Consider the following 15,110-nt stretch of genomic DNA (forward strand, 5'->3'; position numbering starts at 1 on the left):
CAAAGCTCAGTGGTGACTGCATGTGGCCTTTCTTGAGGAGTGTCTTTCTTCTTGCAACCTTCCCATACAAGTCACATTTGTGGAGGATTTGTGATATTGTTGTCACATGCACACAAGGACCACTCTTGTCCTCAATTCCTGACACGGTTTCAGAGCTGCTTTAGGCCTCCTGGTAGCCTCCCTGACCAGTTCTCTTCTGGCTCTTTCATCTAGTTTGGAGCGACGTCCTGATCCAGGGAGGGTCTGTGTTCTACCAAATACCTTCCACTTCTTAATAATAGACTTTACTGTTCTTCTAGACATTGATACAGCCTTTGGATTTTTTTGGATCCATCTTCTCACTTGTGCCTGTCCACCACTTTATCCCTGAGATCTTTTGACAGTACCTTGCCACCCATAGCTAATTGTTTGCTTCAGTTGCACTACCAGGGACTGAAAAACTCCAGAAAGTTCTTTTCATTCTGAGCTAATCAAAATGAACGCAGCTGATCACAGTTGAAAGTCAAATGGCTTTGTGTGCCATTGAGAAAGTGATTAGCTATACCTGATTGAGTTTACAAGTTATTTTTAGGAGGGGGGGGTGATCCTTTTTCCAAATCAGTGATTCTGTTTTTTAATTTTTTTCTGACATGTTGGTGTTATATCTTTCACTTGGATGTTATACATTGCACAGTAAATACAGCTGGATAAAACAAAAACTGTGTCTGTCTTCATTTCAGGCTGCAAAGCAACAAAATGGAATTATTGTGAACGCGTGCCTACAGGGCACTTATACCCCCTTCCTGCCCAGGCCAATTTTCAGCTCTCAGCACTGTCACACTTTGAATGACAATTGCGCGGTCATGCAACACTGTACCCATATGAAATTTTTAGCATTTTTTTGCGACAGAGCTTTATTTTGGTGGTATTTAATCACCTCTGGGTTTTTTATTTTTTCTTAAACAAACCAAAAACTGCTGAAAATTTTGAAAAAAAAATGTTTTTTCTTAGTTTTTGTTGTAAAATTTTGTAAATAAGTGATTTTTCTCCTTCACTGATGTGCGCTAATGCGGCTGCAGTGATGGGCACTGATAGGCTGCACTGATGGGCACTGATGAGGAGGCACTGGTAGATGGCACTGATGGGTATTGACAGGCATCACTGATGGACACTGAAAGGCAGCACTGATAGGCGCCACTGACTGGCACTGATAGGCGGCACTGACTGGCACTGTTAGGTGGCACTGACTGGCACTGTTAGGCGGCACTGATTGGCACTGATAGGAGGCACTGACAGGCACTGATAGGCGGCACTGATGCACACTTAGAAAAGAACTGATGGTCACTGATAGGCGGCACTGATTGGCATTGATAGGTGGCACTGACTGGCACTGATGGGGGACACTGAAAGGCAGCTCAGATGGGCACTGATATGTGGCATTGATGTGCACTGGTAGGCACTGATATGTGGCATTGATGTGGCACTGGCACGTGGCACTGTTCAGCACTGGTACTGATGGACACTGACAGGTGGCACTTCTGGAGCCACACTGATCATCAGGGTACACTGATCATCAGTGGCCTGATGATCAGTGTACATGTCCCCTCCGCGGAATGCCGATTACCGGCTCTCCTCTCCTCTGTCAGCGTGACAGCTCGTGAGGAGAGAAATGCCGATAACCGGCATTTCCCTGTTTACATGTGGTCAGCTGTGATTGGACACAGCTGATCACATGACTGAGCTGACACCTTCGGCTTTTTCCGTAGATCGGTGATCTGCTGTGTCCGAGGGACAGAGCGCACCGCCGATCGCCATGCTGCGCGCTCCCTGAGCCGCGCACGCACGGTGAGCATGGGAGGACGTCCTATGACGTCCTCCCGTTATGAGAGAACCACCTTGCGCCTGTCCTTAGACTATATGGCGGGCGGGAGGTGGTTAAAGGGGGAGGGGAATTCTTTTCTGTACCCACTGTACATTAAAAAGGAGTGTCCCTTGTGCTGGTGCCTGATCTCTTCAGTCTTTCTTCCCCCTGCATACCCCTGCAGTGGTAATCTTCTGGTCCTGCAGGTTTCAGTATGAGCCACTGGACTTGTCATAGCATGCGTCATGAATGCTGACTATGCCCACCCTTTCTGACCCCCTCCCCCATTTATAGAAAATGTACTATAACTTGCAGCAACGAAAACTGTTCTATGAATGCAGAAGAGGTGGATGAATAAAAGGTCTACCCCTCTATGAATGGAGGCGAGGTGGATGAATAAAAGGTCTACCCCTCTATGAATGGAGGCGAGGTGGATGAATAAAAGGTCTACCCCTCTATGAATGGAGGCGAGATGGATGAATAAAAGGTCTACCCCCTCTATGAATGGAGGAGAGGTGGATGAATAAAAGGTCTACCCCTCTATGAATGGAGGCAAGGTTGATGAATAAAAGGTCTACCCCCTCTATGAATGGAGGCGAGGTGGATGAATAAAAGGTCTACCCCTCTATGAATGGAGGCGAGGTGGATGAATAAAAGGTCTACCCCTCTATGAATGGAGGCGAGGTGGATGAATAAAAGGTCTACCCCCTCTATGAATGGAGGCGAGGTGGATGAATAAAAGGTCTACCCTCTCTATGAATGGAGGCGAGGTGGATGAATAAAAGGTCTACCCCCTCTATGAATGGAGGCGAGGTGGATGAATAAAAGGTCTACCCCTCTATGAATGGAGGAGAGGTGGATGAATAACAGGTCTACCCCCTCATTTCATAGAGTGCTTTTCATTGCAGGAAGCAATGGTAACATTTTTAATGGAGCAGGGGGGCGGAAAGATGTAGCATAGTTGGCACCCTTCCAACAGAAGATTACCACCATGTGGGTTGGGTAGGGGGGGGACAGAGGACTGAAGATATAAATGATGAGATCAGCCACAAACATAAGGGCTACTTCTCATTCAAAGTAAGTTGCTCTAAGCCACTATAAATTCAATGCCAAGGGAGGAATAGTACCCATAACATAAAGCAGCTTAAAGCTCTTTATATAATAAAAAGTGTTAAAATGCGCCCACATTCTCTAGTGCCCAACAGTACTTCAATACAATAGCCCTGTGCCTCACTCCATCAGGAGTGGATGTATCTGAATAAATCCCTACCACTCTGTATTTCATCAGAACGACTTTTTCAGGAGCGGCATAATAATAATATAGTTGTCACTTGTTGCTGATGACTAATTCACACCAGTGTCCTGTCCGTCTCAAACATTCAATGAATAGATTAAAATGTGGTAACTCCAGAGCCTGCAGCGACCAGCTGTTATTTCTGTACCGTGCAGTGACATGGCCATGTGGATGTGCAAACTCCCATCTGGCTCACCTTGCTGGTGCTACACACTTTTGAATTTTCCCCTTAGAGGTAAGAGAACTTTATCCAGACACTGATGAGGATGTACTTTCCTCTATATAAGTTGACGTAACAACGGGGCAGCACAGTGGCTAAATAGTTAGCACTTCCGCCTGGCAGTACTAGGGTCATCAGTTCGAATCCCAACCACAGCACCACCTGCCTGGAGTTTGCATGTTCTCCCTGTGCCTGTGTGGATTTCCTCTGGGTACTCTGGTTTCCTCCCACACTCCAAAGACATGCTGGTAGGTTAATTGGATCCTGTCTAAATTGGCCCTAGCATATGAATGTAGGTTAGGGACCTTAGATTGTATGCCCCTTGAGGGTTAGGGAGTGACGTGAATGTACAATATATATATACAGTGGGGCAAAAAAGTATTTAGTCAGCCACCAATTGTACAAGTTCTCCCACTTAAAAAGATGAGAGAGGCCTGTAATTGGCATCATAGGGAGACCTCAACTATGAGAGACAAAATGAGAAAAAAAATCCAGACAATCACATTGGCTGATTTGGAAAGAATTTATTTGCAAATTATGGTGGAAAATAAGTATTTGGTCACCTACAAACAAGCAAGATTTCTGTCTCTCACAGACCTGTACCTTCTTCTTTAAGAGGCTCCTCTGTCCTGCACTCATTACCTGTATCAATGGCACCTGTTTGAACTTGTTATCAGTATAAAAGACACCTGTCCACAACCTCAAGCAGTCACACTCCAAACTCCACTATGGTGAAGACCAAAGAGCTGTCGAAGGACACCAGAAACAAAATTGTAGACCTGCACCAGGCTGGGAAGACTGAATCTGCAATAGGCAAGCAGCTTGGTGTGAACAAATCAACTGTGGGAGCAATAATTAGAAAATGGAAGACATACAAGACCACTGATAATCTCCCTCGATCTGGGGCTCCACGCAAGATCTCACCCCGTGGGGTCAAAATGATCACAAGAACGGTGAGCAAAAATCCCAGGACCACACGGGGGGGACCTAGTGAATGACCTGCAGAGAGCTGGGACCAACGTAACAAAGGCTACCATCAGTAACACACTACGCCGCCAGGGACTCAGATCCTGCAGTGCCAGACGTGTCCCCCTGCTTAAGCCAGTACATGTCCGGGCCCGTCTGAGGTTTGCTAGAGAGCATTTGGATGATCCAGAAGAGGATTGGGAGAATGTCATATGGTCAGATGAAACCAAAATAGAACTGTTTGGTAGAAACACAACTCGTCGGGTTTGGAGGAGAGAGAATGCTGAGTTGCATCCAAAGAACACCATACCTACTGTGATTAATGGGGGTGGCAACATCATGCTTTGGGGCTATTTCTCCGCAAAGGGACCAGGACGACTGATCCATGTACAGGACAGAATGAATGGGGCCATGTATCGTGGGATTTTGAGTGCAAACCTCCTTCCATCAGCAAGGGCATGGAGGATGAAACGTGGCTGGGTCTTCCAACATGACAATGATCCCAAACATACCGCCCGGGCAATGAAGGAGTGGCTTCGTAAGAAGCATTTCAAGGTCCTGGAGTGGCCTAGCCAGTCTCCAGATCTCAACCCCATAGAAAACCTTTGGAGGGAGTTGAAAGTCCGTGTTGCCCAGCGACAGCCCCAAAACATCACTGCTCTAGAGGAGATCTGCATGGAGGATGGGCCAACATACCAGCAACAGTGTGTGCCAACCTTGTGAAGACTTACAGGAAACGTCTGACCTCTGTCATTGCCAACAAAGGATATATAACAAAGTATTGAGATGAACTTTTCATATTGACCAAATACTTATTTTCTACCATAATTTGCAAATAAATTCTTTCCAAATCAGCCAATGTGATTGTCTGGATTTGTTTTCTCATTTTGTCTCTCATAGTTGAGGTCTCCCTATGATGCCAATTACAGGCCTCTCTCATCTTTTTAAATTGGAGAACTTGCACAATTGGTGGCTGACTAAATACTTTTTTGCCCCACTGTATATACGTTTGTGTGTAATGTGCTGCGTAAATTGGCGGCGCTATATAAGTCCATGAAATAAATAAACAATAGCAGCAAGTCAGACTGCTGAGATAAAGATGATCCTTACTGGTACAGATTGCCGTAATGAGAACACTCTTGCAGAAGACCAAGGTGCGTCCAATACAGAAATCACCCACTCTGGCGTTATCAGTCCCAGCAGGTTGCAGGGATCTCCTTCTGTTTAGAACAATTTTGTCATTAATTCTTCAAACCTGTTTTCGTCCACATTTGTATGACTTTTCGAGCCAGGGGTTCTTCATCAACGGTAAAGGTGGTCATACAGGTTAACCATCATTCTCTGATCACTGCACCATCCGTTATATATCTATGAGGAACAGCCCCAATTATTATAAGAGAATTTTGCTTTTCTGGAAAAGAAAAAATCTAATCTTCCTTTAAAGTGGTTGTAAAGCTTTCTATGCTTGAAGGTAAAAAAAAACCTTCCATGTGCAACAGCTCCTCCCCTAACACTTACCTGAGCCTCTCTCAATCCAGCGATGTGCATGAGAGCCTCGGCTGTCCCAGGTCTCTTTCTCCTCATTTGCTGAGACACAGCAGCGGGAGCCATTGGCTCCCACTGCTGTCAATCACAGCCAGAGACGAGAGTGCAAGGTGTGGGGAGGGGGCTGAGCCATGCTTCTATGTGTCTTATGGATGCTTAGAGCAGTGCTGGGGAGTGAGCATGCACCAGTACCCCCATGACAAGCGGCTTGCTATTGGGGGCACTGGTCAAAGAGGAGGAGCGCCAACGGGGGCCCGGGAAGAGGATGATCGGGGCTGCTCTGTGCAAAACCATTACACAGAGCAGGTAAGTATAACATGTTTGTTATTTTTTTACAAATAAAAAACAAATCTTTAATATTACTTTATTAACAGAAGTTTTTATTGCCTATTGTGCCCTAGAAGTTGCAAATGAAGAAACTGTGAGTGACAGCCATGACTTGAAGCCGCAGATAAAAGAAGAAGATTGTTCTCCAGGTAAAGAGTTGTATTTTTTAAATGTCACTATTGATCTTAAGGGCAGTTGCTTCCTAGAGAGAGCACTTCATCAACCTATGTTTGTTTTGTCATGTGTCACTAAAATGCATTAAAGTGGTTGTAAACCCTTACATACGAAGTGACTGGCTCCAGGTGATACACAGAAATGAAACAAATCCTCCTAGATAAGTTGTACCCATTTATCCTCATCCATTTCTTCTCTACAGCCTCCTAAAGCACACATTGTACACAGATTTTCCAAGCTCCAGAAGGCAGGGACAAGGATCTGACATCACACACTTGCACACAGCATAGAGCAGGGAACTGAGTGTAATCTGACACCTGAGTGTAGGGAATGGACACATTCCCCTCTGCACATTCTCATAGGGAAATATGCACAGCTGAGGGGCTGTCCATCACGTGCTATGTGGTGGGGTGGGGTGGAGCAGAGCCGTCCCCCTAGATTGTCTGGGGTCAGCAAAGAAGTGACTTATGCAGATAGCAGAGGAATGACAAGAGCAGACAGAAATCCAATTAAGTGTTTTGGCTCAATGCAAGTACAGTATAGAAAGGTGTGCTTTGCTCATTTTTTTTTTATTTCAGAGGTTTACAACCACTTTTAAGGATTACACCCTGAATGACATTAGACTATCCTGCTCCAGGTAGACCCACAGTAAAGGGTCACACAAGAAGGCCGAGAGTTTCTAGGTCAGGTTCATACAGTGTGCCTCCAGCCTGTAGTGAAATAATAATTGAAAAAGAATTATTTCCTGGTAAACATGCAGCTTTAGCCTCCCTCCAGGGCTGGTCACATGCCTAAAAAGCCTAGGCACTTAGTCACATGACCTCTGATGAAGCAGAGGTTCAAAAAGCCTAAACTTTGTTCCTTTGTTCCAGAGATCACCTGACCAAATGACTTGGACTTTAAACATGGGACCAGCAGTGGAGTGGGAACCTGAAGCAGCATATTCTACAGCAAAAGTTAGCTAAGTCAGCCCTTCCTGCTGGTATTTATTTTCTCATTTTATTAGGTTTGTTAATATTTACAGTCAGGTCCATAAATATTGGGACAGTTGTTTTGGCCACGCCTGATGTTTTTGCTATCTCTCTGATGGATTTGTTTTGTTTTTTTCAGCCTAATGATGGCTTCACTGATAGTGACAGCTCTTTGGATCTCATCTTGAGAGTTGACAGCAACAGATTCCAAATGCAAATAGCACACTTGAAATGAACTCTGGACCTTTTATCTGCTCATTGTAATTGGGATAATGAGGGACTAACACACACCTGGCCATGGAACAGCTGAGAAGCCAACTGTCCCATTACTTTTGGTCCCTTAACAAGTGGGAGGAACATATGCAAACTGTTGTAATTCCTACACCGTTCACCTGATTTGGATGTAATTACCCTCAAATTAAAGCTGACAGTCTTCAGTTAAAGCACATCTTGTTCGTTTCATTTCAAATCCATTGCGGTGGTGTATAGAGCCAAAAATGTTAGAATTGTGTCGATGTCCCAATATTTATGGACCTGACTGTATATCTACTTTAAAATCTTTGTTTAAAATACCATATTATTTATGGGCAGCACAGTGGCTAAATGGTTATCATTTCCGCCTGGCAGTACTAGGGTTGCTGGTTCGAATCCCAACCGTGTTACCACCTGCCTGGAGTTTGCATGTTCTCCCTGTAACTGTGTGGGTTTCCTCCGGGTACTCTTGTTTCCTCCCACACTCCAAAGACATGCTGGTAGGTTAATTGGCTCCTGTCTAAATTGGCCCTGGTGAATGTGAGTTAGGGACTTTAGATTGTACACCCCTTGAGGGTTAGGGACTGATGTGAATGTACAATATACATGTAAAGCGCTGCTTAAATTGATGGCGCTATATAAGTACTTGAAATAAATATATATTTTTTTCTTTGTGTCAGAGGTAAGCACTGAATGGAATGCAACAGATGACTCCCATGATGCATCTGGCCCTATGCTGTGGATAGCAGAGGACGGCACCACCTCCACTCACTGGATGCCAAGGCATGACTCCTCTTCTGCCACACCCATCCTGAAAAAGCAAAGAGGGCGCCAAAAAAAGCTTCTTGAGCAGCCGGTTGTGCCCTCGGATACAGGCGGTGTCGTGTGGCACACCGCTCACAACCACACAGAGTTGGCAGAACATTCTAAAATTCTCCAGAACCTCCCAGCATTGGACTGGGTCACCAGACAAAGACCTTCACAGGCAACGCTCAGTTGTGGCATATGCAATAAGTGTTTTTACAGCGCGGCTGAACTGGAAACTCACCAAATCACACACAGCGAGGAAACTCTGCTGAGCTGTGAAGACTGTACCAAGATCTTTGATGTCAAGAGCGATCTTGAAAAGCATAAAGCGAAGGAACATGGCAAGCTGCGCTATCCCTGCGAGGTCTGCGGCCTGCAGTACAATTACCGCTCGCAGTATATTATTCATCAGCGAACCCACACTGGTGAGAAACCGTTTTGTTGCAAAGAGTGCGGACAGGCATTCGGCCATAAATGCAGCCTGCTCATACACATGAGGAAGCATTCGGGGAGCTCGCTGTTTGAGTGTGGCCGGTGCGGGAAACTGCTGGACACAGAGCAGGCCTTAGAGAAACACCGCAAACTGCGATTCTGTGTCAACTGTAAGAAATGCTTCACCCGCCGGGCGCTGAGACGCCACCTGAAAACGCACACGCCAGAAGAGACGGCAAAAAAAGACTGTAGTTAGACTTTTGAAATACTTTCGATGGTCTCACCGGATCCCACACATTTCTCTGTGTTTTAAAGGACCAGTACACACCTCTTTGTGGTCTTAAAGTGTGACGGACATTCTGTGTCTCTTGGACCACATGCTAGTTGGAGTCATTGTCAGTAAAACTGAAAGATTGCTTCATTGTTTGAAAATCAGTGTTCAGTCTGACTGAGAATGTCCGCTTGCATTGATTACTCTTTACAAAGGTCTTATGCTTTGTGATTGGTTCCCTTCAAGAGTTATTAAAGTGAACCTGTTACAAAACGGGGAAATTCATAATCCGTATGCTTAAAGTGGTTTTAAACTCAAAAGGTTTTTTGCCTTAATGCATTTCCTGCATTAAAGTGAAAAAAAAATCTATATGGCGCACGTATTGTATGGGTAACCTCCTTATAGCAGAGAAAAAACACTGGGATGCATATCCATTTGTAATAAATCAGTCTTATCAGTTATGTCAGGGGTTGACTATGGCAGGGGTAGGCAACGTGAGAGCCTCAGGACTACAAGTTCCATCATGCCTCTGCAAGTCATAGCTGTAACTGTCTCAGTTTTGTAATCTTTGTAATGCCTCATGGGAAATGTAGTTCCACAACAACTAGAGAGCTGCAGGTTGCCTACCCCTGGACTATGGTAAGCTTCCTTTCACAAGATGCAGCACCTCCAGAGAGACGGAAGAAATTTCTGGACATGAAAATACACACAGAGGAGGGCGCCATCTAATTGTAGTAATAAAACATTTATTGTATGACAACGCACATAAAATAAGTTTGTGAAGGCATGTAGAGCATGAGAAATCAGGACATCCAGGGAACCCTGTAACAGAGGCATCCAGTCCAGGGATTGGGCTGCACTGCTGATGGCCGGGTAGGAAAAGGAAGCTCAGAGCACTTCTGGGTTGGTAGATGACTCCAGAGGAACCATTGGATGATGTCAGACAATGGGGGGCATCCTGAGAGTGTGGCTATGCGTTTCAAGGCATTCCTGCCTTTTTATCTAGCCTGTATATAATGAGGCTTGAGAAAGATGCAGGAACCCCGTGAATATGTCCTGCATTAAGGTAAGAAACACTACACTACCTGTTCTACCCCCTCTGGGTGATCAATGTACATTACAGGGAATTTAAGAAACTTTGTTGCAGATCCTAACCTGTTTTTTATCTGAAGATGTAGATGTTTGTTTGGCTGTGTCCAGGGCCGTGGATAAGGGGGTACCACTAGTCCTCCTGTATGGGGCCCAGGCCAGAAAGGGGGCCCAGGAAGCTGGGTGGATCAGATGTGGGCCGGGAGGGTGATCGCCACGATCTCTTCAGCAGCTTGAGGTGATTGTAGCCGTATCATGATTGCCTCTGTGAGTGTTGTCTCCCCCCCAGACTCTGCTTTTGCTGTGTCTTATCTCTGTTCTCTCTTTTTTTTTTTTTTTTTTTTTTCCATCCCCCACATCTCTTCTAACATTCTGCTAAACCTTTGTGATCAGCACTGCTTTGGCCTGAAGAAGGGGACACTCCCTGAAAGCTTGTCTTCAAAATTGTTTGTTAGTGCAAATAAAAAAAGTATCACGGACAGTACTCAATTGTTTCTTCAGCAGCTGAAATCTGGCTTTCAGCTGTTGCAGAGAGAGCCATACAGGGGATTGGTTCCAGTAATTGCCCCCCTGCTGCACCCATAACCCTCCCTGTGCACCATACGTCTCCCCGTGCTGCCCAGGTCCCCCTGTGTGCCCCCACAGTGCTGCTGGCTTCCCTCCTCTCCTTTCCACCGGCAGTTGCAAGCACACAATAGGATACTACAGGACAGAGCGTGGGAGATGGGTCTGGTAAATATGTGACTTTTACCAGCCCCTTTCTTTCTTTGAATGAACACAATAAGTGATCGGTACCAATCACTCACTGTGTTCATTCATAACTGAAGCGTATGGGGGTTTTTGGGGGGGAGGGGCTGGTCAGTTTGGCTGTACGGGGCCTCGTGGTTTCTAACAGCAACCCTGGCTGTGTCTCTTGCATACGGATTATGAATAGGAGTGACTGGTTCATTATATTCAGCTAATGCACTTTCAGTGTTCAAATAAGGAAAGGTTCAGTGTCTACATTCCTTTGGAAGTAATTAACCCTTAGGGAGTGGCTCACCAAAAATTAAATTCCTGTTGCATGAGGTGCCTAAAATATGACTTGTATCTTAGTGCAGGCTTCTGAGAAAATCAGTGAGCCAATCGCACAAGCAGGAAGTTACACTTTTATAGACGTTCTGTATACCATTGCTTGGTTACTATATTGCATTGAATTTTACAGAAAACTAAAGCGGCTGCAGTTTGAAATGGAAAGGTAATTTTTAATAACATTAAATTACAAAATGGCTTGTCTAGCAATTGTATTTGCTATATACTTTTTTTGTATTTGTTTTTTTTCTATTACATGATAGTGTCGTTACCCTTAGGCAGAGGTCAATTCCAAAAAAAAAAAACAAAAACATGGCAACACCACCAAATACATACAGGAGTCTGAAAACATAGGCAAATTTATAGGCAAATCTTGACATTACCTATAAAAGTCACCATGAGCCCTGCCCCCTCCCATCTCCTAATCTTCACTATTGGTCAGTGAGATTGGCTACCACAGTAAAGAACCACTGGGGAATCTCAGAAGTCAGGAGGCAAAGCCAGGATTCACTTTTGTAGTCTTTTTTGGAACATGTGCTGACAATTTTTTGTGGCTAAATAACATTTTCCATCAGCTTATAATGAAATGATGATTACATGGAGATGAAACGCCTGCCAGTCATGCTATCAATCATTTTCTGTTTCCAAGTGGCCAATCCATGAAAACTGGGTTTTCTCAGCACAATAGTGGAGAATTTTTCATTATTATTACTATCTGTGTCTTCTGGTCACGGTGACAACCACGCCTCCATTTCCTGTCAGGGACAGGAATTGAGGTAAAATCTCCCCAGTGTCATAGAGAACAATGAAAACTCCACAGGAGTAATTACTTTTTCTGAGCATACATCCAAAATTCTATAATACTTTTGGCTTTACTTTGACTTTAAATCCAGACTGTGGCAGAGCCAACGATGCCGGTAATAAATAACACAAATGCACAAACAGTATAATAAGCGAAGCAATTCCACAAAAAATGTTGACGGTGGTTACCAAAGTGGAAACTGATCATCGGCCCAATTGGGGGAACCAATAGAAATGCTAACCCGATGAGGCTCTGTAGCTTACGCATGTATTTGCAGATGTGTGCTAACTAAACCCCTGTTTTTACCGCATACTGTTAGACAAGTTAATTTTGTTTGTTTGCAGGCTGGTTGGCAAGTTGAGCTGGGAACTTTTGTCTTTTGTTGTTTGACATGCGTCGCTCTTCCATGTGCTCCTTGCTGTGAAGGCCGGTTATAGACTGGGGCAGTTGCCATTTTTTGTACTGTTGAATAGAAATGCTAACCCCTGATTGGATGGACTTGCACAGATTCATCAGTGAGACTTACCAGCCAATGGTACTACTATCCAATCACCTTCACAGAGCCACAAATCTGACAACACTGCAGTAATGTCATTGGTGGGAGCTAAAGGGATTCTCCGTCTTCTTTTTTATTAAAGACAATGTAATGTGTATTAATAATTATAAAGCTTCGATCACATGGGGACACACCCCAGGAGGTGGACATTATAATGGATTATTGAACTGAGCAGATAGTCTGCAGATGCTATCACTGCCACTTATAAATGGATCTGCCTTATCCCCAAAACTACAATCAATAACGTGTCTATCAATATAGGATTGTTCAGTGGCTTAGAGCTAGTTCACACCAGTGTACTGCCGTTATTGTATTAGGGTTTTAGGCATGATCCTATTTACTTCTACTGGACCAGGGGTAGGCAACCTGAGAGGACTACAAGTTCCATCATGCCTCTGCAAGTCATAGCTGTAACTGTCAGTTTTGTAATCTTTGCAATGCCTCATGGGAAATGTAGTTCCACAACAGCTACAGAGCCACAGGTTGCCTACCCCTGTACTAGACCATGAGTTTTCAGGAAAGTCCTGCATGCTGCATTTTTGATGCCCTTTCAGAAAACGCCCAGTCTAATAGAAGTCAATAGGAACTGTGTGTAAAACAATCTCGCGGTGGTCAAACTGCAGCACACCAGTGTAAATGCAGCCTAAGTGATTAGCACTTCTGCCTTGCAGCACCGGGGTTCATAAAGCAGCAGTAAATACCACCAGTGCACTTGTACCTGCAGGTGAGCGTGAAATAAAGCTTACCTGTAGGTACAAGGAATATCTCCTACATGTGCACCACTCTGTTTTGTGGACCCGGTGCCGTCACCAGCGCACATGTTCTGAAGGGATGGCATACTCACGTTGTCCCTTGAGAGCTCCATGCTGCAGTTGTGACTCCCATGCACATGTATGGGAGTGGTGTCCTCATGGCCATTCAAACAGCCACAGCGTGCAAACCCTGAAGGAAGATCAGGTGAAGATGGAAGTCCTTTCAGTGGTGACAGTGCTGCGTTGGAAGACTTCGTTCTAAGGTAAGTATTTCATAATGTGCTAGTATACGATGCATACTAGAACATTATGACACTACCTTGCAGGAGGATTTTTTCTTTAGAAAGTTTACTACCACTTTAAAGCTGGTACACATGATGAGAACATCGGATAATCGATCGTCCATTTTTTTTTGCATGCCAGTCTATTAAAAAAACAAATCGGTTACTAAAGTTACCAAAAATCTTCTACAGTAAGACAGAATACATCCAATACATATTGGATTGGATTCTTTAGTTTCCAAGCATGCGCAGTCCTGTTCACTCGATTTTTTTTTTAAATGAATACTGTGCTGATTAAACGAAAAAAAAGTTTGTTCTGTTACACTATATTGCCAAAAGTATTGGCCTCCTGCCTTTCCACGCACATGACCTTTAATGGCCCCCCAGTCTTAGTCCAAAGGGTTCAATATTGAGTTGGCCCCGCCCTCTGCAGCTATAACAGCTTCACCTCTTCTGGGAAGGCCGTCCACAAGGTTTAGGAGGGTGTCTATGGGAAGGTTGGACCATTCTTCCAGAAGCACATTTGTCAGGTCAGGCACTGATGTCGGGGGAGGTGGCCTGGCTCGCAGTCTCCGCTCTAATTCATCCTAAAGGTGTTCTATCGGGTTGAGGTCAGGACTCTGTGCAGGACAGTCAGGTTCCTCCACCCCAAACTGGCTCCTCCATGTCTTTATGGACCTTGCTTTGTGCACTGGTGTGCAGTCATGTTGGAACAGGAAGGGGCCATCCCCAAACTCTTCCCACAAAGTTAGGAGCATGAAATTGTCCAAAATGTCACCTTAAGAGTTCCCTTCACTGGAACTAGGGGGCCAAGCCCCAGCCCTGAAAAACAACCCCACACCATAATCCCCCCTCCACCAAACTTTACACTTGGCACAATGCAGTCAGGCAAGTACCGTTCTCCTGGAAACCTCCAAACCCAGACACGTCCATCGGATTGCCAGACAGAGAAGTGTGATTGGACACTCCAGAGAACACGTCTCCTCTGCTCTAGAGTCCAGTGGCAGCGTGCTTTACACCACGGCATCCGACGCTTTGCATTGCACTTGGTGATGTAAGGTTTGGATGCAGCTGCTCGGCCATGGAAACCCATTCCATGGAGCTCTCTACACACTGTTGTTGTGCTAATCTGAAGGCCACACCAAGTTTGGAGGTCTTTAGCTATTGACTCTGCAGACAGTTGGCAACTTCTGCGCACTGTGCGCTTCAACATGCGCTGACCCCGCTCTGTCATGTGACGTGGCCTACCACTTGGTGGCTGAGTGGCTGTTGCTCCCAGTTGCCTCCACTTTGTTATAATCCCACTAACAGTTGAGCGTGGAATATTTAGTAGCCAGGAAATGTCACGGATGGACTTATTGCACAGGTGGCCACCTATCATGGGACCACGCTTGGAGTCACTGAGCTCCTGAGAGCGACCCATTCTTTCACCAATGTTTGTAGAAGACGTCTGCATGCCT

The 15,110-nt window shown here is 45.0% G+C and overlaps 1 protein-coding gene across 2 annotated transcripts in view; it reads left to right on the forward strand.

The window, feature by feature from the left end:
- Window positions 1-15,110, forward strand: part of LOC149452237 (uncharacterized) — an 81,558-nt gene that overhangs the window by 31,101 nt on the left and 35,347 nt on the right. Inside the window, exons 10-12 of one of the 2 annotated variants that reach the window (XM_089689615.1) lie at window positions 6,267-6,341; window positions 8,270-8,327; window positions 13,312-13,331. In XM_089689615.1, coding sequence (XP_089545741.1) covers window positions 6,267-6,341; window positions 8,270-8,327; window positions 13,312-13,331 — 153 coding nt within the window. Of the gene's footprint in view, window positions 1-6,266; window positions 6,342-8,269; window positions 11,486-13,311; window positions 13,332-15,110 lie in introns of those variants that run through there. The other variant, XM_089689614.1, reaches the window with a different exon arrangement.

The sequence above is a fragment of the Staurois parvus genome, unplaced genomic scaffold, assembly GCF_062004578.1.
Source record: "Staurois parvus isolate SC_StPar_1 unplaced genomic scaffold, SC_StPar_1.0 ptg000487l, whole genome shotgun sequence".
Taxonomy (NCBI): Eukaryota; Metazoa; Chordata; class Amphibia; order Anura; family Ranidae; genus Staurois; species Staurois parvus.